General features: G+C 46.8%; 2 protein-coding genes across 9 annotated transcripts; one reads left to right on the forward strand and one right to left on the reverse strand.

Annotated features, from left to right (window-relative positions):
* Positions 1–672: 672 nt before the first annotated feature.
* Positions 673–5,845, forward strand: DRG1 (developmentally regulated GTP binding protein 1). Its single transcript, XM_027882003.1, has 9 exons — positions 673–789; positions 969–1,092; positions 1,864–2,039; positions 2,431–2,500; positions 3,042–3,211; positions 3,831–3,961; positions 4,144–4,311; positions 5,132–5,254; positions 5,727–5,845. Exons 1-9 carry the CDS (start codon positions 748–750, stop codon positions 5,824–5,826), a joined length of 1,104 nt encoding a protein of 367 aa, XP_027737804.1. The 5' UTR covers positions 673–747; the 3' UTR covers positions 5,827–5,845.
* Positions 5,846–7,090: 1,245 nt separating this feature from the next.
* EIF4ENIF1 (eukaryotic translation initiation factor 4E nuclear import factor 1) lies at positions 7,091–27,693 on the reverse strand. Of its 8 annotated transcripts, none has more exons than XM_027881993.1 (19): positions 27,460–27,533; positions 26,884–27,007; positions 23,626–23,699; positions 22,722–22,849; positions 22,003–22,283; positions 21,173–21,374; positions 19,852–20,027; positions 18,338–18,473; positions 17,831–18,010; positions 15,552–15,781; positions 14,349–14,420; positions 13,796–13,979; positions 13,297–13,376; positions 12,803–12,942; positions 12,543–12,627; positions 11,369–11,501; positions 9,907–9,969; positions 9,515–9,679; positions 7,091–8,996 (listed from the first exon to the last, which is right to left on the reverse strand). In XM_027881993.1, exons 2-19 carry the CDS (start codon positions 26,977–26,979, stop codon positions 8,770–8,772), a joined length of 2,652 nt encoding a protein of 883 aa, XP_027737794.1. In that variant the 5' UTR covers positions 26,980–27,007; positions 27,460–27,533; the 3' UTR covers positions 7,091–8,769. The 8 variants fall into 8 exon arrangements, with proteins under 8 accessions (XP_027737794.1, XP_027737792.1, XP_027737788.1 ...); XM_027881991.1 differs by having other exon boundaries at positions 9,907–10,188; XM_027881987.1 differs by having other exon boundaries at positions 9,907–10,251.
* Positions 27,694–27,756: the final 63 nt, after the last annotated feature.

Here is a 27,756-nt window from a genome sequence, read left to right on the forward strand (position 1 = left end):
AGAGATATCTCGCATACAGGATCTCTCACACACATGGATCTCTCATACACACGGATCTCTGTCCCTCATACATTCTGTGCCTTACTCTCTGTCCCTCACACTACCTGGTCCTCGCTCTCTGTCCCTCATACTCTCTGTCCCTCACACTCTCCCCTCACACTACCTGGTCCTTGCTCTCTGTCCCTCACACTCTGTCCCTCACACACTTTCCCTTCACACTCTCCCCTCGCACTCTCTGTCCCTCACACACTCTCCCCTCACACACTCTGTCCCTCACACACTCTCCCCTCACACACTCTGTCCCTCACACACTCTCTCCCTCACACACTCTGTCCCTCACACACTCTCCCCTCACACTCTCTGTCCCTCGCTGTCTCTCACACATTTTCCCCTCATACTCTGTCCCTCACACACTGTCCCTCGCTGTGTCTCATACACTTTCCCCTCACTCTCTGTCCCTCGCTGTCTCTCTCACTCTCCCCTCGCTCTCTCCCCTCATACTGCTTCGCTCTCTCTGAGGGGGCGCGCGCTCTGCACACGGCGCAGGGGGCGCTGCTCTGTCCCCCCCCTCAGGGCAGCGCGCGAGGACTCCAGCCGTGCGCGCGCCGCGGCTCCTTTCCCGCCCGCCGCCGCCGGGGCGCGTTCCCGCCCCGTCTCGCGAGAGGCTGCGGCGCGTGCGCGGGGCCGGCGGGTGGCCGGGAGCGGCGGCGCTGAGGGGGCCCCAGGCGGGCCCGGAGCGGCGGCACCATGAGCGGCACCCTGGCCAAGATCGCCGAGATCGAGGCGGAGGTACCGCACCGCCCCCGCCGCTGGGCCGGCCGCGGGGCTCGGGGGGTGTCGGGAGGGGGGAACGGCCGCGGCACCGCTCCGTGAGGGGATGGCGGGGCCCTGCCCTGCGGCGCCGCGCGGGGCCGGGGGCGGCGGGGCCGTCCCGGTGTGAGCCCGCCGTGCCGGGTGTGCTCTTGCAGATGGCCCGGACGCAGAAGAACAAGGCCACCGCGCACCACCTGGGGCTCCTGAAGGCCCGCCTGGCCAAGCTGCGCCGGGAGCTCATCACCCCCAAGGGAGGCGGCGGCGGCGGCCCCGGGGAAGGTGCGTTGTCTCCGCGGTAGCTGCCGGAGTGCGGAGCGTGTGACGGACATCGATCTAACGGGGGGGCCTTGTCCGCTTCGATCGTGCCAGAGTGGCTGCTGAATAATCACAGAACCGCGGAATGGTTTGGGTTGGAAGGGACCTTAAAGATCCACTCCCTGCCGCGGATGGGGGTGCCACTCACTAGGGCAGGTTGCCCAGACCTTCCTCCAGCCTGGCCTTGGACACTTCCAGGGATGGGGCAGCCACAGCTTCTCTGGGCAGCGTGTACCTTCCTCTCCCTCTTGTCCTCCCTGGTACAGGGCCTGTGCCGTGGTTTGTGGCCCTCGGGCTGTGAGGGGGAGCCCTTCCTGAAGTGCAAAGGAAAGCGCTTCTCATTTTGGCTGATATGGTATTGTATTTGCAAAAGTCTTAAGGTTTTACATGAAGAAGCAGCTTGCAGCAGCCACCCATTTTTATATATAAAGGTGTGAATTGTCCAAGCCCAGTACTTAAGGGAAATGCTCCACTTACAAAGTCAAGTCTAGTCCAATGGGAAGCCTTGCAGACAACACTTAATTGACAGGTACATGCCATGGAGTGTTACAGGGACAAAAGGGTGCAAGGTAATAAAGACTGTGACTCTTTTGCACACCCTCATCCTTCTGGTAGGAAAACTTACTTGGCTTTTGCTCAGGCAGTATTAAAAAAATAATAGTGGGACCACTGTCCAGAACATTAGAAGATAAAACACGTCAATTTTGGACAAACATTTCTGCTCCTGATTTGCAGGTTTTGACGTTGCAAAGACAGGAGATGCCCGAATTGGGTTTGTGGGTTTTCCATCAGTGGGGAAATCTACTCTTCTAAGTAACCTTGCTGGTGTGTACTCTGAGGTGGCAGCATATGAATTCACCACGCTCACCACTGTGCCTGGAGTCATCAGGTACAAAGGAGCAAAGATACAGGTGAGATCCCCTTGGGTCTGTGAGGGTCGATGGTCTCTGTAGGTGCAGCGTTAGGGCTCAGTGGTGTGGCCTGGCATTAGTGGGGTAGAAGTGACATGTGCAGCTGCTTGAGAATACCTTGGAAATGTTTCCATGATTTTTCCCTGCTTTTCACTTGCCCTGGGAAGAAGCTCCTGTGGTAGTTCTCACACTCTCTCTGAGATGATCTGTTCCACTGTACCAGTACTTGGGATGATACAATATAAGAGTCAAAGGGAAACAATCGTGTCGAATTCTGATCAGATTTGCAGTAGAGTCAGCTGGTTTAGGAGAAAGGTAAAAGTAGTGTTTATTTTGTCAATGAAGAATAATATTTTTCTCATGTTTTACTTTTGTTCCTGTGAACAAACAGCTGCTTGATCTGCCAGGAATTATTGAAGGTGCCAAGGATGGTAAAGGCAGAGGACGGCAGGTCATTGCAGGTGAGTTGGAGCTGGAGGTGGAGGCAGCAGCGTATCAGGGGTTCATTTAACAGAGCCCAGGAGAAGGAGGGGTTGAATCACTGTTTCTGCTGTCTTTAAAATCGGGATTGTGTGCTGGACTTGAGCTGCCTGCTGAGGAGCAGTAGCTGCTTTCACTGTGTTTTGTTTTCAGTTCTGGCTCTGTGCTCTTGCTGAGCTCCTGCTCTGTGTTGGCACTGCAGTGGAAGTACATCTACAAGTTTGCAACAAGGCTGTTGTCTTCATTTCTTCAGCTTATTGTCCTCAGTCTGGGGTCTGAATAGAGACAGGAAGGAAGATTACTTTTCCAGCCTCTGTGATTCTTGCAACCTGTAAGGGTCTGTCTACCAATGATGCTTGGCCAGCACAATAAACTTAAGTCTTTTAGTGGGATTTAAAAATCGTCAGTGTGCTGGCCTTCAGAGGTTTCCTATGGTCATCAGTCCACTGAGCCAGATTTGGGTTGTCTTAGGTTGTGTGAGTGTGCTTTTTTGAGAGGTGACTTTCTTTCTCTGATTCGTAGTTGCTCGAACCTGTAATCTCATTCTGATTGTTCTGGACGTGCTGAAACCCCTTGGCCACAAGAAAATCATTGAGAATGAACTGGAGGGATTTGGAATTCGTCTGAATAGTAAGCCCCCCAATATTGGCTTTAAAAAAAAGGATAAAGGAGGCATTAACCTTACAGCCACAGTAAGTTGAAAGTTTTCTTTAACCAAAATTAAAAACCAAATTGCTCAAAGAAAGAGGCATTTGCAGTTGATGGCATGCCGGGGACAAGGCTGTGCTGTGACTTCCTTAGGAGCTGAACTGCTGTCCTGTGCTACAGTCAGTTACTTTCCTTGGAGGCCATCTACACTTCTCCTGGAGCCTGACCACCTCCTGGCCCCCAAATCAGAGGCTCAGTCATTTTCCACACTGTAAAAGTGTGAGGTCCAAAGGAGAATGTGCAAAAACTGCCTCTCACTTGGCAGCTACGGGATTCTTCTGGAGAAGATTGCTCAGAGTTCTGGGCCTTGCAACCTGGATTTACTCCCCATTTCTGATTTCCCACTGAATCTTTAAAAGCACAGAAATGTCCAGAGATAACAAAAATCAGAACTCTGGGCTCTAAGCCCCTAATGTGTAGCTGTAACTGGTAGATATGTGGGTTTGTGTTGCAGCTGGTCCCAGATTGACAGGAAACTGCTTCTGAAATGTCTGACTGCAGCTCTCAGTGGGGCATTAATAAATGGGTGACAGCACTGTCAATTATAATACTTGATTTGGCTGCAAACTTGCACTCTCTAATCCTGTGCTTGTCTGTGCCCAGTGTCCTCAGAGCGAGCTGGACACTGAGACAGTGAAGAGCATCTTAGCAGAGTACAAAATCCACAACGCCGACGTCACCCTGCGCAGCGACGCCACGGCCGACGACCTGATCGACGTGGTTGAAGGAAACAGGTACTGCTGGGCTCTGGCTCCGGCACAACTGCAGTTTGTTACAAAAAAAAGAAGAGTTGTCTCTCGTGCTTGCTTCCCACAAAAGCTGAGCCAGCATATGCTTTTTAAGTAACTGTTTCTTCCCAGTGAGGGTAGCAGGGTGCTGCTGCCAGGCTGCTGTAACCCTGTCCTTCTCCTCGCAGGGTCTACATCCCGTGCATTTATGTCCTAAATAAAATTGACCAAATCTCCATCGAGGAACTAGATATTATTTACAAAGTACCCCACTGTGTGCCAATATCTGCTCATCATCGCTGGAACTTTGATGATCTGCTGGAGAAAATTTGGGACTACTTGAAGCTTGTACGAATGTGAGTCCCAGCTGCTGCCTTCTGTGGAGTTCAGTGTAAGGCTGAGACTCAAGGAGGTCTCAAGAATGGATGAATGAGTTTTATAATGGTTTTCTACAAGCTGAATGATGTTTGCTTTGTCAAGTGCAAACTGTGCTCCTCTTGTCTGCTGTCTGACAGCCACAAGGGCTGTTTTGAACTTCTAGGGCAATTAAGCAAGGATCTTGTGAAACCAAGACCAAAGCACACCTTAAAAAAACGCCTGAAAATGTGGAATTCTAGTCAAACTTAGTGGAAAAGTGTGAATTCCAGAGGTAGTCATCTTTTCAGTCTGTCACGCATTCAGCTCTCTTAACAGAACTTAGTTCTTCATCTGGAATTTGAGATATTTTTACTATAGGTTATTCCAGGTTTACATCACAGTTCTGATGCATTTTGGGATGAATTTATGAATTAATCTATTCACACTCATAATGCAGTAATCGTAGCCTTTTAAATTTACATCTACCTTCTTGTGATAATATAAAATCTGTTGGGAAAATTTGACTTAGTGTTTAGGTATCTGGGCTATAAACTTCATCAGGTGTTTTTTCACAGGAAAAAAAATCAGAAGTCAGAACCATAATACTGTAGCTGTTTTTTTCCACCAATTATTCCCATTCCCCCTGGCCCAGGTGCATTTTCAGCTTAGGAACACCAAACCTTTCCCAGCATCTCCATTGTCACCACTGCAGCAGTGGAACTTGGCACCCCCCCTGGGCTGACAGTGCAGATAATGACTGATGGAACGAGTGGGGAAGGGAGGTTTAGGTGTTGACTGACTGTCCCATCTGTGTCACAGCTACACCAAACCCAAGGGGCAGCTCCCAGACTACACCTCTCCTGTGGTACTACCCTACTGCAAGACCACAGTGGAGGATTTTTGCATGAAGATCCACAAAAACCTCATTAAAGACTTTAAATAGTAAGTATTATTCTAAAAGACTAATTTCTAGAGAATAGAAAAAAATATGCATCCTGGTATATTATTTCATTCTCTTGTAAACTTAAAGGGAAAACAGGATTAAAAAAAAAATTAGTGTTTAATCTCCCTATGACAATTAAACTTAACACTTCAATCGCTATATTTGACATTTATATACTCTTTCCTGCATAAGTTTATGGGGAAAATGTTTTTCTTTGTATTTGAAAGTATTGTTAGATGCAGCATTACAGGCCACTGTCCCGTGCCCTTGGGTACTATGGATAACTTCATACTTTGTTTTGCTCTGCTCGTGCCCTGGTTCACAGACCACTCAGCCAGGTACTTGCAGGAGAATAAAAATAGCTTTGAACATTGCTTTCTGTATTAGCTTTGTGACAGAAATAGCTGCTGCTCTGCTGCCTGCATATCTTACTTCTGAGCCTTGTCAATTGGATTTTTCTTCTCCTTTCAGTGCACTGGTCTGGGGTTCATCTGTTAAACACAACCCTCAAAAGGTTGGCAAGGACCACACCCTGGAAGATGAGGATGTTATTCAGATTGTGAAGAAATAAAGTTGTTCTCCCACAGTTTGTTGCTGTGCCTGAAATTTGTCACTAATTGTAAGTGGTAAAGAAAGGACATTTCTAAGTGGAAATTGTTTTTCTATTGTAGTACCTTCCTGCATGGTAAAACTGATAATTCTGGTCAACTTGCACTGCAGGGTCTCATTCCAGGAGAACTTAAAGATGAGAAACTCAGGTTAAATGACTTTCAGAAGGGCAAAACCTTACAAAAAGCCTTGATGATGCCAGGATGAGTTTCTGCTGCACATACATGTCTTCCCAAATGGGAAAAAAGTTCACATATCAGGAATTATTTTGTTCTGGATTAGAACAAAAGATGAAAAGCAGAGGCTGGAGAACCATATCTTAGGAAACAATGCTGGAGGACAGAGAGTTCCAGCTGCCTTAATCTGAAAGTGTTCTTGTTTGAATACTTCAGGGCTATTAATAGTCCCGCAGGCAGGGAAAAGCTGGTTGGTTCTGCTCAGGAGCAGTTGCTTTTTCAGTTGTTTAGACTAGTGGAAGCAGTTTGTTTGTGTCTTTTAGGTTTTCTGAAAAAAATTTCCTGCCTAGTTTAGAGAAGTCAGTAAGGTGCCCAGAAGGAGCAGGCTGCTCTTGAAGAGTGGTTCTGCTGCTGAACAGAGATGAATAAAGCAGCTTTTAGCTTTTGTCAGGAGGGCTATGAAATACATCAGCCTCTGGACTTGCTCTCCTACCAGCAAGGAGGGAGGTTAGTTATGGGGTATTTACTAAAATGTATCAAAGATGCTCCCCCCATGTTATTGCACATCCAGAGAGAAATAAAGGTGACTTTGGACACCCACTCAAGCACCAAATCCTTACAACAGTGGGTGCTACTCAGCCTGCTAGGGAAACATCCAAGCCTGATTTCTACTCCCAGCATTTGCACCAGGAACTGTTTGTAGACTCGTGTGTAAGTGAGAAGCGCTGCAGGTGTGTGGGGTTATCAGCTTGAGGGGAGGGGAAGAGGAGGGTTCTGCTCAGATTGTGCAGAAATAACAGCGAACCCCATTCACCCTTTGTGGAGAGTTGGTTGTTTTACAAGTTCTTCCTCACTCCTCACACTTAACCCCGACATTTAAATGCAACACTTCCAGTTACCTTCATCAAAGCAGCTTGTTCCTCCCCAGCTCTGGACTAAAACTTTCTGCAGATCAGCTCAAACCCTGGTTCCAGCTTGCACACAAGAACAACATTTAAAAGTTAATCAATATACTGACATAATTCAGTACAAGAGCAGTTGATACAGACAGCTGGTAGAATCAACTTTATTTACAGAATGTTACTGGGAAAGTGTCAAGTTAAAAAAGTATGAAAACAGTCTTACAAGGACAAGCTGGTGATTGCATGTTTTACAGGGATTGCTTTGGGAACAACCATTAGAAGGATGGGTGACCCCCAACAGCTTCCACCTTGGAGATTTTTCAGCTTGCTATTTCCATAAACTCCGTCTCTGCTGGACTGAAACAAACCCACCACAGCACTCTGCCAAGGGTTAGGATACAGACAAGTGATTTTTTTTTTTTTCCCCCCTGCTGCTGGTTTTGCTTTCAGTGAGACCTAAGAAAGAGCAAGTCCGTGAGAATTCTGGTTTTGCTTCCACCTCTTCTTAAAAAAAGAGCCCGATGGCCTAAGCTAGAGAGAGGACATGACAGCATGTACTGACAGCATGTACACGACTCAACACAAGTGAGGGAGTGAAGTGAGCAACCATGCAGAAGGATGGAGGAGAACATTGAACTGTTCAGGAAAGTGAAACAGGCTTAAAAGGAACGTAGTACTTTAAAAACCAAATATACACAGTAAGATCACAAAACTACCCCATCCTCCCCCTTTCAAGCCACAGAACAAGCCTCCAAAGGCAAGTTTCACAGTAATGGCATCGCTGGATGCACACGGGACTGAGGACAGTGCTTGGGACTCCCTTCCAGAAACAGCACTGAAGGCAGCACAGGATATTCCACAGCCGTGACTGAGGGGTTGAAGGGTGAGGATTCAAAGGCTCCATTTTGATGACCTTTAGTAACTGGTTTGAAAGATTAAAACAAGGAAAATACTGCAGCTAAACAAGGACCAGCACCAGCCCTCCCGAGAGAGCGACGACCAGTAGGTACCTCCAGACTGAAGATCTGGCTTTATCATGACTGCACCAGGCCCCATCCTCAAGGCTGTTCAAAGACTAAATAAACCTCTCGTTTGGTGGCAAGAGTCACACACAGGGAATCAGACCTTTGTTACACAGACAGCAAGATGTGGGCTTTCACCCTGACACTTGAGCTACACTGAGCGCACAGTACGTGACAAAGATGTGAGAGGGAGACCTAGAGGAGATGAGCAGCAAGGAAAGGCAAAGCAACTTCATCCTGTTCACTCACACTGAGGATATGCAACTTTAATCTTAAAGGAAGTCCCACACGTACAATGGAGAAAGGTCCAAACCATAGGCACAACTAAAGCTCAACTGTTACCAGCTACTCTTATGTACAGCTGTATAGATTCAAAAAGGCTATTCTAGGTGTGTATGTACAAAAGATTGTTTATACACAAGTCTGTACAGAAGGGTCTATACATGTAGTTCTCTGCAGAAGGAATCTATAGCTGCTACCTCTACACTAGAGAATATCAGCACTTCATTCACATATCTTACAAAAACAAACAAACAAAAAAAAAATAGACACTTCCAGGATTAAACTGGCTTTGTCTTGCATCTAAATTTCTTCAGGCTTCACTATCCAAGCCATAATGGATCCTTTAGTCTTGATGCAGACATGAGACCAGGACAGGTGCCATGTGCTTTAGTCTCTCGAAAAGAAATTTTGCACAGAGTACTAAAAATAAAAGCCCCAAAAAACAAACAAGATGTGAAGTCCTGACTATGGACATTTTCATCCAGTCTAAAGAATCACAAGTGTTCCACCCAGCGGTCACTGTTCACTGCCGGTATTCCAGTTCATCTACACTGATGACTTTGGATGGCATGGAAGGGAGAGGCTGCTGCAAGACATCTGAACCAAACCATTTTGCAAGGCCAATGGGAGAGCCACTCCTCTGGCTGGGGCGATGGTCGAGCTGTGTGTGCCCGTGAGATAATCCAGTCCGAGGCAGCACGTTTGGAGGGGTTGTTTGTGCACCAGCAGGTGATCCCTGTGCTCCAGAGCCTGCGAAATGTAAAGCTATTAGAGGGGAAGTAACACCCAGATCTGCCCTCGAGCTATCACCTGGTAAGGCACGTGAGCTGAATGTGGCCTTTACTCGTCCTATGAGCCCTGGGAAATCTGGGCACCGCGTGTTTATTCCCATTAGTGCTCCCATAAATGGCCTGACACTGCCACTTCTGGACACACAGGTTTGAGCTGGAAGACCAGGATCAAATGGCATTTCCCTGGAGATGGCGGGTGGCCTCTGTCCCAGCAGGGCTGAAAGCTGCACACACGCTGCAAGAGGCAGAGCTGTCAGTGGCAACACGTTCTGAAAGCAAGCGCTTCGCCTGGGCTTCCTGCTGGCACGGCCTGCAGTGGCCAGAACTGCCTCACACCCACACAAGGTTAGTGATTAGGAACAACTAAATCAGAGCAGCTTCCTGCCAGCACAGAGCACTCCAAGAGCCCAGCCAGCACAGGACCTGAGAGGCTCCCAGCGTTCCACAGCTCCCACTGCTGGCTATGCTGTGACCCACCTGATCGCTGCAGCTGCTGCTGCATCATGGCCAGCTGCAGAGGAGTCCCCGAGCGCGGGTTCAGGAGGTGATGGCTTGCTGTTGGCAGTGGGTAAAAAGGCTGGCCAAGGATGGGAGCAGATATTCCCTGCAAGTGAGACAGGTCCACTCCAGGAGGAAGCATACCTGTTGGACGTGAGCAAGAAAACTTCTTAGCCGATAAGCACAAGGGACTTAAAGCAAAACAAAACATTTATATTCAGATGGGTTGGACTTTGTTGTCCGGTTTTACAGGTAAGTTCTCATGTAATAAACATCACTGGTGATATCAGTTCGTGCTGTTCCTAACGCAAGGTCAGTCTTAAAGAGAGCATGCATTAACTTCAGGGGGGAAAAACAAAAGTCTGGATTACCTGCTTGCAGCAGAGGAAGGTGCTGCGGGTGGACCCCCTGTGCCAGCATTCTCTGGACCAGTCCTGGGTGCAGTTGGTGAGCAGGTCGTACAAGTGGTACATGGGGAACAAGGGGTACTTGATGAACAGGACGAAGGAAAGGGCCTCCTGGTACTGGGGAGGCCATTGTAGGAGTCTTCCTACCAGCTGATTTGGGCCTGTAGTCTTGCTCTTTGGTGCAACGATTTGCTTGGGTAAGAGGTGTGGAACATGCAGAGCGTTGCAGTGCAGGTAGTTTGGTACCTAAGGTGGGCAAAGTTCCTTGATCTGCATTCTCCACAGAACTAGACAGTAGGTTATCTGTAGCTAGAATTGAATACAACTATTACAGTCCACAGCTAGAGATTGCACCTAATGAAAATTAAAGCTAACGACTGGATTTGATTAGTTAAGATTCCAGATCTAGCTGAACTGCAGTCATGTATATTTAATAGGGAGCATCTTGTTCCTGGATGCTTCTGGCCAAATTATTTCAAAAGAGTAATGAGAAGGAATATGTTCCACAGAAATCCCTCAACAGCAAGCTTAAATTAGACCAGAATCAGCACTAACTCCATCTCTAATTATTATTTTTTTCTTTTTTTTTTTTTTTTAGGAATTTGGAACTAGCAGCACAGATGAGTCAGTGCCAAAGGTGACAGGAGGCATAAGGTATTCTCCCTAGACAAGATTATAATTTGGAGTTGCTCCCGAAATCCAGCCCAAAGTGGCTTTTCAGTTTAGATGTATTTGGGGGTGAGCAGCAGCCTTCTATGTCTGCCACCTGCTTAGCAAGATTTGGAACACTAAAGCACCTCAAGAAGTTACTTCCATAGACCATCCAGATCAGTTAGACAAGGCCTAAAATACCTTGGCATCAACTGCTACCAGTGGAGGTGCTCCAGCTGGACTGTAACAGAACTGCGAGGTACCTCTGTATTACCAGCACTGAAGTACAATTCATCAGCCAGCCTGACTGGGTCAGGACACTGGTGGTGAGCATTTCTCTCTAATAGCCTCTTACATCAGTTTGGGTGACAAAATGCTTCCCTGATCTGCTGCACTTAAGAGCTTAATTGGTCTCAGCTTTGACTGCTCAGTTAGGATGTCTCAAGAGAACTCTGAGTTCTCAATTACTGGTGTAGACTAGGGAAGCATAATTGTTATTATGCTTGGCCATCAAGAAAAGGTGCCAACCAACAGTTATTATCTTAATGTCTCTTGCCCACAAAGTGACAAACCCAACACTGCTGGCAGACTGCATTTGGAAGGGTGTCCCCTCTATAGCTCTGGCCCTCCTCTCATTACAGCCTCACTCACTTCTACCCCCTCACCCCCATGAATCAGGAGTGTCTAAAGGTAGCTTGGGTGTATTATGTGCTGAAGCAATTTGACTCTATTCCAAATCCCTTTTGCTTGTGGTATTTTAAAGCCATTACAATACCTTCATTTGGTCTCTGATTTTCATCTTTCACATCACTGATTTTCATTTTCCCAGAAACTGGCTCCTCTTTGCTCTTCTCCTTGCTCTCGTACATCTTGCGGATCACCGAGGTAGGTGTGAAGGAAGGAGACAGCTGCAGAGAGCACAGGCACATGTGGTGCTTTACCCACTGCTCATCATCCAGGCCACACTATCTCACTGGTGGGTGAACACCAATTCTAGCACATCCTGTCCATTTAGAGCTCTTTTCAATCAGCCACTGTGTGCCCACGATTTTACTTCACCTCATTTCCCAGTTTATTCTCCAGTTTAAGCACTTCTCTTTAGCTTTCGCACAAGTCCAACGCCAAACCCCTCAGCTGTTCTCAAAGTCAAATGTACTTTAACAGGCTTGAAACAAAATAGCTGAGCTGGATTTAAAGTTACAGCCGTTTCCTCTTCACTATTGGTGCAAAACAGCAGCTCCAGAGGAGTTCCTCCAGAGCTGTTTTATCTGTGTTAGCTCAGGGCTGACTGAGCTGCACAGAACTATTGCCTCATTCCTGTTCCCCCCCCATTCAAAGTCCCACAGCACCTGTGCAAGTCACTCATTTGGAATACAAACAGAAGTACTTGTTTGATTTAGATAGGCTGTGTCAGTCCTGATCTGCAAGTGCTTGACTGATTCACTGGGAAAATTTAGATCAAAGCAACATCCTACACAGGACTGAAGGCAGGGAGGGAGCAGCTTGGCTTTGAGGTCCTACTGATTTTCAGAGTGACCCCGAAGCTCCCAGGTATTATTTCAACCTACACTTAGGTCAGACACTTCATACCCAAGGACCACTGTTCTCTGAGGCAGCTAATGGCTTTCAGCACTTGTCTTCTGAAGACTTAAGCACCAGCATCCAAGGGGCTGAGTGTTCATAATCACCTTCATTTGGTTTCAGAAGACCAGGTCAAGGTAACATGAACAGTTTTAGCTACCAGAGTGGCCAGAAAGGCTGATTCCCAAGGAGCAGACATTCAGTTAAGCACAAAGTGTAACTCATTCTTGTATGGGTGGCCACTGATACAACAGGAATCTGAGGGACTCCTCTACGGCCTCCCTGTCCCCACTGATTGCCAGTGCTAGGATGCAGTTCCTGCAGACACCTCCACAGCTTTCCCTCCAACCCAGCCCACCAGCACTGACCATGCTCGTGATGGAGGCTGCAGGGGCTGGAGAAGCTGCGTTCCCTCTGTGTCCTGGGGCGGGGGATTTCGTCACTCGCTGCTGCCTGTGAAGGGACAGAATCAGTAACAGGGGCTCAGCTCTGCTCTTGGCACAGAATGAGGCAGCACTGCCAAGAACTAATGCAAGCCTGACTGCTGCCAAGATATACTAAAAGACAATATTCACACAAAAAAATCAATTAACAGTGTCCCCCTGAAATTTTGCAGTCAGATGCTCACCTGTTCCTGTAGCCATCTCTGCTTTTGTCCATTTGTGGTTTACCAAAGCCATGCTGATAGAAGTTTGCTGCCTGTAGGGCCAAGTCATGTGGGAGTGTAAGTCCCTCTAATGCAGCCTGCTGTATGTCCAAGGGACTCATCTGAAGCAGAAATGCATAAAAAACAAATCAAAGCCTGGCTTTGGTTGTGTTTTATTTAAGATAGTGAAGACTGACTGCTATAGCTCCTGATGTCTTCACAAAGTGTCTGCCAACAGCCTCTATTTTACTGACAGGCAATAGAAGCTTCAAAAAAAATCTTGTACTTGAGGTACTCTAAGATGGGTCAAATTGCAATGAGGTTTTGAGACTGTACTAACTCAGACTCTGCATCCTCACACTCAGAGTAAACTTCAGCACAAACATCTGCATGCAACAGCTGAGTGTTTCAAAGGTTAGTTCTGGACCAGACACCATAAAAAAAGATGAATATACATTAAGCAAAAAGCATCTGACCTGTGCAGCAACTGGGCTCATGGGCTTCCTGACACCTGGGAATGGATCACCAAGCAATTGCTGAGAACCTTGTCCAAAACCTAAAGAACATTTAACAGTTGCATTTAAAAGAACTAACAGTTCCTTCCAATACATACAATATATATCCTGAGGCAAAACAATTCTAGATGAATTAAGGATTCCCCCTGAAGATTCTCAGCTCACCCCTTAAATCCACACAGAGCTTTATCTCTTCCTTGTCACTGGGCTGGAGAGCTACAAAGGAGGCCACTGATGGTGTTTTGCAATACAAATGGCCAAACAGTCCTTGAAAATCAGACTCTTCCCCAGCAGCTGGGCACGTCATCCCACAGCACAGCTCGCTGGGAGCTCTGGCTCAACAATTCAGCATCAGAGACACTGACCTTGCTGCCCACCAAGAGCCAGGAAGTTTTTACAGTTCTGTAAAACACTCCTCAAAGCAAACCCCAGCACCAGCAAGCCCTGTGCAGGCACTCACCGAGAGGGGACGATATCCTGTGGCGCAGATAATCTGCAGAGGCAGCTCGTGCTGGGAACACCGAGGGGATGGGGGGAGAGGGGGCTCTCTGTGTCAGCAGGGAGGCTGCAGGTTCCAGACCACCCATCAGGCCACTCAAGACATTCGATGAAGCAGGTCTGGCAATGGGTGGGCCAAGAAGTTCCTAAGAGTAAGTAATAAAGGATGCTGAGATACGAGCGGTTTGCACAAACAAGTCATTTACCACACTGCAGGACACCCCATTTACAGCAAGTTAGAGACAAGGGGCACTTGTGCAACTGATGCACCAGTTCTGGTTTGCCCAGAATTAGGCACTTCACAGGCTTTTCATTTCCAAGTTGCAATTACAGGAAATAGCAGGACAAGACACATTTCTAACTAAACTGCACTAGTGACGAGTTCTGTCTTCTCTGCACAATCACTTCTCACTACTGACCCCATAATTCCCATAAAAAATGTGTTATTGTCAAATAACACTTGTTTTCCCATTGGGGATATGCTTTTAAGTACTTCCCTCCCCCCAGTAAAATACCTGCAGAATATTCTTTGACAGAGGCTGGCCCGACATCTCTGGAGGTGACATTAAGTGGCTTTCAAGGCTCTGCTAAGAAAATGAAGACACTGTCAATTAGACATAGATACAACCAAACTCATTAAGAGACTAACCATGTTTGTCTCAGTGACAGAAATAATTTCACCTGTTCTGTTAGAACAGGAGTTTATGGATCAGCCAAATAAAATTCCAGCGAAGTGAAGGGCTGAGCTGACTCTCAGATCTTCCCTAGCTAAGACAAATGCCTTGTGCTGGACGGTATCCAGGGAGTTCACTGTGCCTCCTTCAAGTTTGGGTCAAATACATGAATTTATAGAATTGTGTAAACTGGAGATGGAACATTCAGCCAGTGGTTAACTGAAAACATGCACAAACTGGAAAGTGTTTGTACATTTGAGAAATTATTTAAGATATTCTTCTGTGCACCCAAATAGGACATCAGTGCAAAGAGACAGCCAGAAATGAAAGTCTTGATTTAGGTCTGAAATCAATCTGCAAGTTCTTCACAGGGCAAATTTACATTTTTCCCTATTTTTTAGTGAAGTGAGCTGAGTCTAGAAGTCCTTGGGTACAGTCTGGCAGGAAAAACAAGTGTTTGAGACTTCCTCAGTTGTTAGAAGTATGTTTTGGTGCCAGAAGCGGTTGCTGATAGCTTCTGGGGAAACACAGTTTTGGCAGTTAGTGGCAGGATGAAATTTCATCCTACGATCTCCTAGCCTAAACCTTCGTATCATCTGTTGTTTAACATTAATCTTCCAGCTAACAAGCATTTGCTTCAGTTTTATCTTACTACAAATAATGTTAAGAGCCAAGTTTAAAATACTGGCCTGTGCACTGACATACCTGCATTAAAACAAAAGTCACTAAAAACATCTGAGCTCCAGGTTAAGTGTTGGCTGTACCCACACCACGAGCATTTTAACAGAGGTAGCAATTATCAGACTTCTCATATAGTTTCAGAGTTCTGGGGCTTTCAGAAACTTCACCTGAAATCAACCCTGTGATCTGAAGTGGAAACCCCTCACTTTGAATTACTCTGGCTGGGGAAAAGGGACCAAAGGACCTCTCAGTTTCCCCTCTGAACAACGTACCAAATGCAAGCCTGTATTTAACATCACACTGCCCGTGGATCACAGCTTATCCCAGGGGCTGTGTAAGGGGTTCCAGGGCTCTGCTACTCACATTGACTTTGGGCTGGGAGGGCAGGGTCCCGCTGGCCTTCATGCTGCTCACGAGTTTGTTAAACGCCGTCATATCTCCGTCCTTCTTCATCTGTCTGGAGCCAGTGGCATTCAGTGCTTCCTCCATCTGCTCAGCCATAAAGGGAGTGGCAATTTTCCCCTCCTGATCCACTTTCAGGCCTTTTAGCCCAGCTTCAACTTCTTCCACCGAAAGTACGACTCCTGAATGTGCTGTGAAACACAGAAGAAATACTGGTAAACCACCATTCTGTTCTCAGGTGAGCTCGTAATTCTTGTGCAGGTGTTTAATACAAGTTGTTTGAAAACAAGGAACAGCCAAAAACCTGTTTTCTGCTCCTCTTCCTAGCTGTCAAACTATGACTGACCCGTGTTTAGACCGATTCTAATATCCAAATTCAGAGACCTGACATGCACAGCTACTGGTACGTGAGGCTCCACAAGAACCAGTTTAGGTTTCAGCTGCCAAGCTCTCCCCTACCTTCCATTTACCCTACAAGACATGCAGTTCACAACTCTGCCTGCATTTCACAGAGAATACTGGTGTGACAACTGAGCTGGTTCTTTTTCAGTTTTTTCAGGAAAGCTGCATTTCCTCCAGGAGACCAGATGGCCTTCCAGCCACAGTGCAAGCCATGCCAAATTGTCTGAAGCCACCACAAGTAGAAGGAATACAAACCTGGAAAACCCAGATACTGTGGAGACTCAGCTACACACTTAACCTGATGGGTATAAAGTCTGAAGCAGATTTTTTTGCTCAGAAAGTAAAGCCTCTACAGAAAGATTCCACTGGCTTAAGCAGAACAAGGTACAAGCGTAATTAGCAGTATTTATATATGTACATTTGCACACACAGGAAAAACACCTAGTGGTGCCCAACATCAAGGCTAAACATGCCTATGGAGCAGCTAACACACATCACAAGGTATGACACCTTCAGAGGAAGGAAGAGAGACAGGAGCATGCCATGGGTTGCTGGAGCAGGATGTCAGCCCAAAGAAAAAGAGACTTACTGGAAATTCGGGCAAGAAGGTGGAGGAAAGGAAACAATGATGCAGACATGCAGCATGGAACATGAGCAAATGTGATGCTGGTGAACCTGAAAGCTCCACATCACTCCAAGAACTGCACAGCATTTTATGGGAACACAGAACCTGCATCAGGTACTTTCGAGTGAATGGAAGCTTCCCCACAAACTTTTGTTCCTTCGTTCTTGGTTTGTGAGGATCAAAGTTGAACGAGTTTTTAGTAGGAAAGTCAGACTAAGCAGAACACAGAGAAGAGTTGTAGTTCTATTTAAGATAAATTAAGAAAGTTCTCCACATGTTAGCCAACGCTCCCTGCTGGATGCTTAAGAACATTTGCAGTACTTGGATGCTTTCCTTCCTTGCTGCTTCACACAAACCAGAGCACTTTTTGTTCAGTCCATTTACATGGCAATACATGCTGCTCGCCAAAGAGGAGCCAATTTGGGATTAGACCTGGAGATTTCCAAGAACACGTGCATTTTGTACCCTCTGTGCATGCTGTGGGCCCAAACGTGCAAATCCCTAACCTGGAGGTGCCCTTGAACATTAAAGTCAGGCCTGAGCTCTGTTTAGAACAGCTGATGCTGGCAAAAGGGAATTCCAACAATCTCAGTGCCCTGGAACCCTGTGATTCCAGCCAACACTTCTCTTGTTATGCTGTGTTGTAGCTTTATGTTATTTAATTAATGCCCCAAACAGGGAGTACAGACCACTGTGCTTCGAGTGGCAGCAAGTCTTGGCAGGTTCAAGTTTACAGTATGCACTTAAAAATAAATAAATCACACCCTCAAGCCACAGTTCAGCTTCTTAGACACTGACATTGAATGGATCAGTGTGATTACAGATGCTTCCAAGGATGACTTACACTGACAGTTTTTGGTATTTTTGGTAAAGCCAGAGTTTAAATGCCACAGGTTCAGAGCTGACATTACCAGCCTCCAGCATGAAAAACTTATGCAAATGCCATACACAAAGCTGGAACCTCAGATCAAGGCTTGCATCATCTTATGATTGTTGCAGGCCAGTAAAGCAGTCTGATAGCCCTGGTGTCATCCTGGGATAGGATGAAAAGAATCAGGGATGGTAAGGACACAGAGCTGTTGAACACTGGGTTTCAGTAAATCTATAATCCTGCCTACTCCTGGCTTTGGCAGGGGAGGTTTCCAGAACACCAAGCCTCTTGCTGTGAGACACTGCAGCACAAGAACTCGACAATAGCTGAAGAGGCACTTACTGCTCTCTCTAAGCTTTTCCTTGTTGGCTGAAAGACTTGAGAGAAGAGGTTTTAAGTCCACTTTGGCTTTCTGTAGCATTTCTAGGATGTCCACTTTGTTTTCAGAGTGGTCTTCCAATGGAATGGGAGCAAAGTAGTTTCCAGAGTTCTGGCCAGGGGAGAGAATGGCTTGCTCTAGACCTGCAACAGCAAAACCAGGAGCACTGCGACATCAGTTCACCAACCCAAGGGCTCAAGATGAACATGCACCGGTAACCAACCTCAACACGGCACTGCCAAGTTATGGCTCACACCCCTTGCCTGGAAAGCCATCAGGAAGCATCGACAAGGACATTTATAAAAAGAGAACTTACAGCTGCTCACTGTAAGAGCTTCCAAAAGAATGTCAAGTGCTTAAACTGCGGGAGAATTCAGCGTCCTGAAGCTTTGTCTGCCCTGTTCTCATTGAATGAGCAAGGAAGAAGGTGGGAGGAGGCTCCCTGAGCCTGCCCTGCCCCAGAGCCTTACCTGCCAGCCTCTCCAGCTCCTCGTGGGGGGTGGATCTCAAGCTGCTTGATCGACTTCCAGAATGACTGGGATTAGAAAACCACCTGCTGAACCTGCTGGCAGACACCGAACCTTCCCCCAGCACGTCCTCAATCATCTGGTTACGGGAGGAGAAACAAAGAGAAAAATCTTAACGGCAGCAAGATCAGCAACACCCCTGAAAAGCTTTACTGTGCAACCAGGATTCTTCTGCTACAGACAACAAGATGCTGCTCCCAGAGTTTCAAAGCTTTAAATTGCCTTTTTTCCTTCCAAAATGGCAGCAATTTGTATAGCCAGTTAAAATAACCCAGCATACATCTCTTATTGACACCAAATATTTGCTCAGAGTAAAACTGTAACTCAAACTGCACAATCAGAGCCCTCCCCAAAGGCCATTAAATACACCATTCTAAAGTGGAAGTGTAAAAAAAAAAGCCCAACAAGTATTTAAAAAAAAAAAAAGGTGCATTATAAAATGTAATTCAAACTAAATGTTTTTCTGTCTTGCAAGGTTAAAGCAGTTAAAGCCTGGTCAATAGGCATGGATGAATTTCAACATGCAGCATGTTTACTTTTAGACACAAGAAGAGCAGTTTCCTCCTGTCAGAGGAGTTGTTTTGTCTGAAACAAGTGTGCCAGCACGGTTTACAACAGCAAAAACAAGACAGTGTTGATCCCCTTGGATTGTTTGACTCCAACACATTAGAATAATAAGACAAGTAATGTACAAACCTATAGTAACACTTGTCACAGACATCACCATTACAAAGGAACTCACTTTTTTGGCAAATTATAACATCTGCCCCTCTGTCTCATCAGCAGATGTTCTGACTTGGGAATTCCCTGCTTTTGAAAGGAGTCACCATCTTGCAGGTGTGCTGAAAATCAGATTGTCAAGTCTAAAGACACATCATTTACATCTTCTACAGGGAGAAAAACTCTCCTCCATGTGCTTGTCCAATTATTGCCACCGTACAATGAATCTTTGCTGATGAAAACCCCACCACAGCATTAGTGGTATTGCTAACAGTGCAGCCAGGTCTGAGTGTTCACATGGGGTCTCCAGGCTCACTGCCTTCCAGGAAACCTCCCCAGATCTGTTTGCTGCAATTCCCACACTTACATGGAAAAGGTTGTTCTCAGCTGTACTAAATTTGGCCAGTGAATCTTCTCTGAAGATACCTTAAACACTTCCAAAGAAGATTCACTCAGGATGACAATTTTGAGTATTCAAGTAGTGATCAAAAGAGAGGAAAGACAGTCAGCTAATTTGCCTCAACCACTTCCTTTGGAGATGGATCCAGTCCCAGGGATAACACTTTGGCAGTGACATCCTAACACTCCAAAGCTACATCTCTGCAAATTCATTGCAGACTTACACACTGCACAAACAACTCTCACAAAGCAACAAGTTTTAGCTTTCACAGAATGCAGCAGCAGCAGCAAAAACACTTCTCATGAATACAGCCAGTCTTAAAAACCAGAAAACTCACTGAAGCCAGGCCAGGAACACTTTTATCCAAGTTAAAGAACTCATTGAAGTCAAACTCTCCTGGAGCTGGTTCTTGTAAAGCAGCTTCTCTAGGAACTTCTTGATCTGCTGGAGTTTCATTGGCAAGGACAGTTTGCACTTCATCCTCTTCTACCACTCCACCATTGCATTCTATCCCTTAAAAAGAAAACCAAGTGGCTGCTGAATCACTGGACTCAGTAATTCCTGTGGGAACAGTGCCTAACAGCCAATGCATCTGCCCAGGGATCAGAAGCCCAGGACCAAAGCACCCCACCCCACGTGCTATCTCATCAGTTGTACTGTGCTGGCTGCCTTCTCCTGCACTCACAGCGCCCAGCACAGAGCTCCTAGGCTCTTATGCAGACTATCTAGCTCAAAAAAAGCAGAATTGCCTTTGAACTGTGCATTAACAACTGCCCCTGCTCACACACACATCAGATGTGCTGCCACACCAAGCACACACAGCTGTGAAGGCAACAGCTGCTGCTGCTTTGCCATCAAGAATCCTTTGGAATCTCTCCTGCCTTCTTCACTCAGGTTCTTAGTGTTGGCAACACATGACAAATACTGCTCCTCCTCCATCAGGAGGAAGGCACTTCTTGCTTTAAAGACTTCTCAACAAGCTGGAACAGGTTCTGCAGAAAAGCTGTGACGTGACTACAAACCTCCAGTGCTTGGAACTGCACTGCAGTCCAGTGACAGCCCAGGTGCAGCTGTGCATTCACTCCTGATGGCCACCTGCAGAATTCCTAGCACTAAAAGGTCATCCTCTCTCCTGCCATGCTGCAGCTTTTCCAGCAGTAATAATCACTGGAGACTTGAAGTCCAATGAATGGACACAAATTCAAGTCTCCATATTCAGTTCCCAGCCACATTCCTGGCAGCTCTGTATGCCCAAATCCATGTTGTAATGTAAGTATTACTATAAGAAAAAGAATGTTTCAAGTACCTCAGAGCATTAGCTTAATTTAAATCAAGGCTTTAGCACCCACCAAGATATAGAAGTCAACGAGACCTTTTTAACAGCCTATCAACTCCTGAAATCATTCAACATCCATACAAGTTTTTTTCCCAGTCTCTCAACCCTGCCCTTCTTCAGAAAAAAAAATAGCATTTTACCATCTAATTGATCTTTCAGATTGTAAATACCTTTTACAGGACTTACATCTTGTGCTCTAGGGTGACCAAAAGCTGTGCAAGTTTAAGATAAAATGTTGGTAAACTGCATTTTCTTTACCCTTGCCTGGCTGTGTGACAACCCCCTCTCTACCCAGGAAGGTGCCCCTGGTGATGCCCATTACCTTCCTTCAGGGAGGCCGTGCGTCGCCTCGTGCGCTTCCTCCCCTTGTGATCCTCCTCCAAAATTTTATCATCGAAGCCTGTCAGCTCAATGGTTTCAGACTGACTTGTAGGACCAGCAGAGAACCACTCAGGCTCCTCTTCAGTGTACGAGTCATTCCTCCTCCGCTCCCCGAAGACACGTTTGCTGTCACCAAACTCCCTCTGAATATTAAAAACATTACCCGTAAAACACTGCTTCAGAAGATTCCTCCCTGACCTCCAAAGCAAATGTCCACTTCTGGTTTTCTTTTTTCAAGGTTTATACAAACACCCTGTATGCTCACTAAACTTTTAAATTTTAAACATCGTGGCCAAATTTCTGCTTCGTTGCACCAAAGGCTACTGATCCACAAGTGCCTCTCTAAACTCAGTTTTGCATCCTAAGATGCAGGTTAGTGGTTCATTCTTCTTAAAAGCAAAAAATATTTTTAAAAAAGCCTGAAAGCACAGAAAGCTTCCATTTGCTGAGGTTAAAAACAATACTTACTGACAACTGCTAGGTTAAGAACTACAAATGAACTATTGGACTTTTGAGTGCCTTGCTGGTAAGTCAACCACAGGCAAGACAAACAGTATTAGACACATCCCAGTTGGGCTGCCTGAAGGGATGTAAGTAAGTTTTGGAAGCACCAAGTGCTGTCCCTTTACACCACAAAGGTGATTTTAAGAAGAAGTGGCCTCCTGCCAGAGGACACTGAACCGCTGCGTGCACTCATCTGCCCCTGGTGCTCTCGGTGCAAAGCGCCCCAAAACTCAGATTAAAGTGCAAACAGAAAGAGAAAGCACAAACCCTGAAGCGTTTGTCCTTGTAGTCCCTGTCACGGTCTCGGTCTCTGCCATCCCTGGAATCCCCGCCCCGATGGTCCTTGTCGAAGTTGCGGGAGGAGATGATTCTGCCGCTGCCGATCCTGCGGCCCCCGATGACGCGCACGCCGTCGCTGTCCTTCTCCAGGGGGCTGCCCGCCCGCCGGGAGCTCACTGACGCACTCACGTGGCAGCCCCCCCCGAAGCTTCGCCTCTGGGGGCTCAGGACCACATCCAAATCATCTTCTTTCACTCGCTCCCTCGGGTCTGCAAGTCAAAGAATGCATAAAGAGCAGTAAATTGCAAGTGCTAGTGAAGACAAGTGAGTTGTCTGTTCCACAGCCTTGCTGCTATCCCAGGGCTTTCTGAAGGACAACACTCATGGTTTATTTTTGTGAAGCTAGTCTAGCTGAGACCACAGAAAGCACAGACAAAGAATTTACAGCTGGATATTGAGGAATCACTGTGTTCTCCTCAGAAGTACCTGCTTTCCCACTATAGATCTAAGTGCTCAGCCTTGAACTGTGGGGAAATAATGCCCTGCACTTGGCATTAGTTGCCGTAACCAAGACTTCCTTGACACTTATTCTATGCAGTCAATCAATTTTCAGACAGATTTTACGTAGCCTTCTTTGTGTTATCCCAAAGGAAAGGTTTTGCCAACAGCCCAGGTTCAGTTTGTGTCCCTGCTGTAAGAACACTCACCTACTATCCTACGCATAAGAGAAGTACGATCGGAATCCAAATCTTTTTTAAAGCTTTCCACTGGTGAAGTTCTTCCTGAAGTTGGATATAAAGATGCATGCCACTTCTCTGGATCCCAGACACCATCACTGTGGAAACACAATTGCAGGACTGTTTGCTACCCTGGAGTCCAATACACAATTCATGGTGCTGCTGCTGCAAACCCAGAATTCACTGCTCAGCAACCTGTACAGGTGAAACATTTTTCACACCCAACTTCTAAATCTTTGCCTTCCTGTGGTTTCCAACCTCCCACGTGGTGTTTGGACCCCTCCTGTAACAGTAACGAAGTACAATACCCACCATCAGGTTAGAAAGGCTACTTATTGGTGACGTTTGCCTGCTACACTGAGAAACAGCTCAAAAAGCTCATGTGCTGCTGCTCTTAAGCATTCAGGTAATTTTACTTCCCTCTCACACTTACTACTACAATAAATTAATCTGAACAGTACAGAAACTGCTGCTTGGCAAACCTAAAAACACAAGCCAAGAACACGCACCTTCATTTTTAAATGAAGTAATGATGGGAGAGTAATCCACCAAGCAAGGCAGCTTGTTACAACCTGAGCCAGCCTGTGCTACACAGCCATCTATACTGGAGGTGGCTTTTCCTGCAGGTCTGTCAGACCTGTGTTGTGTGAAGTTATAACACAAGATCCAGCAGAAAACAATCTCTGTTCAAAGCACAAAACCCCTGGCCAGAGCACTGAACCTTTCCTAGTGGGTCAGTACTTCTGAAAGCTGTCATACACTGAGCTCTGTAGCACCTACATCTCCCATCAACACTTCTTAGATAAGAGTTCTTTGCAATTTAACCTTTCCTTTGAAAGAAATGTATATAGTTTTTGTACAATCAAGAAAATACCTGTCATATTTTTCAGAAAGACAAGAAGGTCTTTTCTTAGAGTAGGGACGCTCTTTAATATCAAGCAGTTCCTCCTAGAAAAAGAAATAAATCAAGGCATTAGTTCCAGTTCTCACCCAGACAAGATTTAAGTGACTCAAACTGCCTGTTCAATGCAGTGTTGCAACTGGACAACCCCAGTTTCACAATATGCTGTTTCATATTCTGTGAGTTACTGCAGTGAAAGTTTCTGTTTCAGTTCTCTTTCAGCGGCCACTGACCAAACACTCCTTTGGAGCGCTGATCCTTACTAGATCAGGTTCAGTCCCTGGGAACACTCTCAGGCTGTTCACTCCATATATGTTTACATATTCACTCAGCTTAGAAGCAAGACAGGTATTGTGGACACTGGAGCTGCTGAGTTCTCAGGGAGGAATCAGAACTGCTGCGTTTAATGTTCAGCAGGTAAAAAAAGCATTACCACAAGACCAGTTCACTGGAAATTCCAGACAAACTCACCATTTCTGACCATCACCAATTCTGAGATACCAGGATGTATTTTATACAGTTACCCATTCCACCCAACACCAAATCAAGGTTGAAAGATGACTTGTTTTCCCACTTTGTACCAGCTTTCAAACAGCCTTTGGTTTACCATGGCACACCCTGAGTCAGTCATTTGACTGGCAATCAATCCAGAGTTTGCTACATTTGAAAAGCATTATTATTGATGTGATCATCAGTGCTTTAAATCATCATTAACTCGGCTGCAATCAAGATGCACATTTTTAATTAGACTTTACTCCTTCTCCCTAGATTAACTTCCCTCAATCTGCCTCCCTCCCAACTGTACTGAACTGATTCACCCCTGTGCAGAAATCAGTGGGCAGCTGGAAGGATAAAGAAATCCCAACAGCAGATACCACACATCAGCTAAACTGAAGGAAATCTCTTACCTTTTCACCCCCAAGAACACAACATCCTCTACAGTTTTTACATCATTATCCCCGTGTGATTAAAATCAGTTCATTAACTATGTGGGCTTGATACTTGAAAGTTTCCAGATGGCAGTTTGGTAGCTGGATAAAACCTACACACACACACACAATTAAGCATCATCCTGAACCAGCCTTCAGCAAAAAGAGCTCCATTAAAGGGAGGAACACTGCCCTCCCTGCCCACAAGCTTCCCAAAATAAACCTCAATCTGTGAGTAACATCAGAGCTGTAATACTATCACAGCCCGGTGCAGATACTACCAGTATTAACAGCCCCGTCCATCAGCACATCGGGAATGGGCTGCTCCTCTGGCCACGAGAGGGAGTCCACAGCCTCTCAATCACATCCTATCACAATCCTTCATTCAAGTGAGGAAAATTTGAATTGTTTCTTGGCTTTTCCTCATTAGCTGTGCATCTTTGGAGCAACAGCTTCCCATGAGCTACAAAAGACACTGTTTGGACTACACAGCACTCCTGGAACAGGAGATGAATGCTGGCACTTCCAGAGTGTGCTGTTGGTGGTTTTCTGTTTCATTCACACACTAGGACGTTTATGTAGATAGGTGAAAAGCGTATTTAGCTGTTACTAAACAGTTTTAATCAAACAGAACCACTCATAGTACGAGTCAATTGTTTTCCTACTACTAGTAAGTGAATATAAAGCACTAAAGGAAATCAGTCCCCTTTCCAAATCAACAGCACACATCCTAAAACAGTGCTCCCTCAATCCCTAACTAGTAGGATACTGAAACATCTGAAAGTGCCTTACAATATTGATTAACGAGCACCTTAAACCAGCTACGTTTAACCTGTTACATGTAAAAAAGCCATAATATGAGGAAAGATATTTCAACACAGACTGATTTCTGGTATTTCTTGATCCAGGCTCCTTGGAAACCAACAGGTAAACAAGACTAGACACCTTCTGGCACTAGTTCTGCAACTTTATCATGATCAGAAACTGTAGGTACTGAATTAACAAAGTTGATGCTAAAAATACATTGGTTTCAGTGCACAGCCACTACCAGCACTGGCTGAAAGCTGCCCAAAAAGCAGGATTTGAAGCTGCATTCAGTTAGTACTCTTGAGAGGAGCTGGGCAGGACAGAGCAAGGATAGACACCACTTTTTCAGCAGGGAAAGTCTAAAAGCAGCTCCTCTCCTTCACTTCAACTGAATAGCAAGCCCTGAAAGTATACTCTACACCCTCCAAGGTTAAGTGCCCATCTTCTCTAAGAAGTTAAAGAATTAGAAAGCCACGCTATTCCCATGAAGTTCTGCCAGTTCTGAAGTACGTGGTTTATTGTTGATGTCTAGTTAAAATAAGCCAGAGCTCCACTATCTCAACAGAACAGGGCCACAACGATAATTTTTTTTTCTTTCAAAAAACAACCTACCACGAAACCAACAGCTCTGAATTCCTCAAGGAAGATAACAGTCAGCAACAGTAAACTGTCTCACCCTGTTCCACACTTCAGGCCATTTGCTGTAAAGTATCTTAACAGATTTCCACAAAGCAATGACCACCTGTTCCCACAGCTTGGAGCCACAGGAAAACCAGCCCCCATCCCAGACTCTTTCCAAAGGCAGTTTTCATCAGTGGTACCAGAACCCCAAACAAGATTTGAGCCCTAAACATAGCACATTAAACTTACTCAGCACTGAAATAATCTTTAATTGCAAGTTATTTAGTCATTGTTCTTCCACTCATACACATATTTAGGTGTCGCAGTTAAACAAAAGCACCTGTGTTTAAGTTTTAATACTAAGTACTGGTTGGAGTCATAACTGCTTAAGCTTCCAGCAGCCAAATATGAGCAATTCTAAGGTTACAGAAGGCATCCAGTAAACACGTTAGAACTCCTGATAAGATCTTGTGTGCTACACCTTCCTAGGAAGTGGCACCTACTGCAAGGAAACATTTTGGTCAACCTCTGAAAGGAACTCTCCTGAAAGCAGAACTAGAACTGTGAAGAGTAAGTGCTTGAGAGAGCTGGTAGAACAACATACTTCAGTCTCTACCATAATCTCAGCACATGCTGTGGGGTGCTCAGATATTAAAATGAGGTAGTGGGAATCAAGAAGTATCTCGAGGACAGGATTGCACAGCTACATCACATTTAACAAGCTGCTCGTTTTACCCCACCTCGCAAATCCTAATCCAGGCGAAGGCTTTTCAGCTCTCACCTCACTGCTTCCCTCTTACAGAACCTCCACCTCCCACTCTACTTGTGTGGCCGAGACTTCCACACACAACTCCGGGAGGAAAGGGGAGCTGACCTTAGTGTAACGATGCGGGTATTTGGTTGGGATTCTGTTCAGCTCCAGGAAAGCATCGCCATTTTCCGTTTCTGTTACACCTCCTCTTTTATCCATGGTTACTTCAAAGCCTTTGACCACGGAGCTAATTAAAACAAAACCAAGCCGTCAGATTTCGAGCCGTGCGGTTCTGGAGGAGGGAGTCTTCCCTCCAGCCTGAGCCAGTTCGGCACTTGGGCACCGCAGGGAAGCGCCGGGTTCCCCAACAGCGCCCGTTCCCAGCCGGTGCCGCCCCCGAGCCCCGAGCCCAGCGGCTCCGGCCGGAGGATCTGAGCCGCTCCCGCAGCCCGGCCCGGGAGCTCCCACACCGCGAACCCCGCTCCGGGGGCACGGCCGGGGCGCGGGGCCGCCGGGCTCGCCTGCCCACCCACCTCCCGGGCCTCGCCGGGCTCGGGCTCCGCTCGCCCCGCGGCGCGGGGGCAGCGCGGCCCGGGCGCCGTCCCGAGGCACGGGGGCCGCGCGGGAGTTGGGCGGCGGCAGCGGCGGGGCAGGTGACTCAGCGGATCCCCACCCGCCCGCCCGCCCGCCCGCACTCACCGGCGGGCGTCCCGCGCCGCTCCGCTCCGCTCCAGGCCTCACTGCCGCCCGCGGCGCTTCCTGCTCCGGCCGCCGACCCCGCTCCGCCGCCCGGCCGCCCGTGCCCCGCTGAGGGGCCGCGCGCGCCGCGGGCCGGCCCCGCCGCCCCCCCCGCACAGCCCCGGCCCCCGCGTACCCCGCGCGCCGCTCCCGCTCCGCCCGGCGCCGCCTCCGCTCAGCCGCCGTAGCCGGGGCCTCGCGCCGCCCGCCCCGCACCCATTTAACGCCCCGCGCGCAGGCGCGGCGCGCGCGCGCGGC

Source organism: Empidonax traillii, unplaced genomic scaffold (assembly GCF_003031625.1).
Source record: "Empidonax traillii isolate 1590-97213 ecotype Southwest subspecies unplaced genomic scaffold, ASM303162v1 scaffold99:size1466351, whole genome shotgun sequence".
Taxonomy (NCBI): domain Eukaryota; kingdom Metazoa; phylum Chordata; class Aves; order Passeriformes; family Tyrannidae; genus Empidonax; species Empidonax traillii.

What these genes read in the sequence shown, in the direction of transcription:
- DRG1 (XM_027882003.1), top strand. Translation starts at nt 748, where the DNA reads ATGAGCGGCACCCTGGCCAAGATCGCCGAGATCGAGGCGGAG. An exon ending in TCGCCGAGATCGAGGCGGAG is followed by an intron (nt 790 to 968) that starts GTACCGCACCGC and finishes GTGCTCTTGCAG; the next exon opens with ATGGCCCGGACGCAGAAGAA. An exon ending in GACGTGGTTGAAGGAAACAG is followed by an intron (nt 3,962 to 4,143) that starts GTACTGCTGGGC and finishes TTCTCCTCGCAG; the next exon opens with GGTCTACATCCCGTGCATTT.
- EIF4ENIF1 (XM_027881987.1), bottom strand. Translation starts at nt 26,979, where the DNA reads ATGGATAAAAGAGGAGGTGTAACAGAAACGGAAAATGGCGATGCTTTC. An exon ending in ACCCGCATCGTTACACTAAG is followed by an intron (nt 23,700 to 26,883) that starts GTCAGCTCCCCT and finishes TTCTTTTTCTAG; the next exon opens with GAGGAACTGCTTGATATTAA. An exon ending in CAGGATATCGTCCCCTCTCG is followed by an intron (nt 13,377 to 13,795) that starts GTGAGTGCCTGC and finishes AATGTTCTTTAG; the next exon opens with GTTTTGGACAAGGTTCTCAG.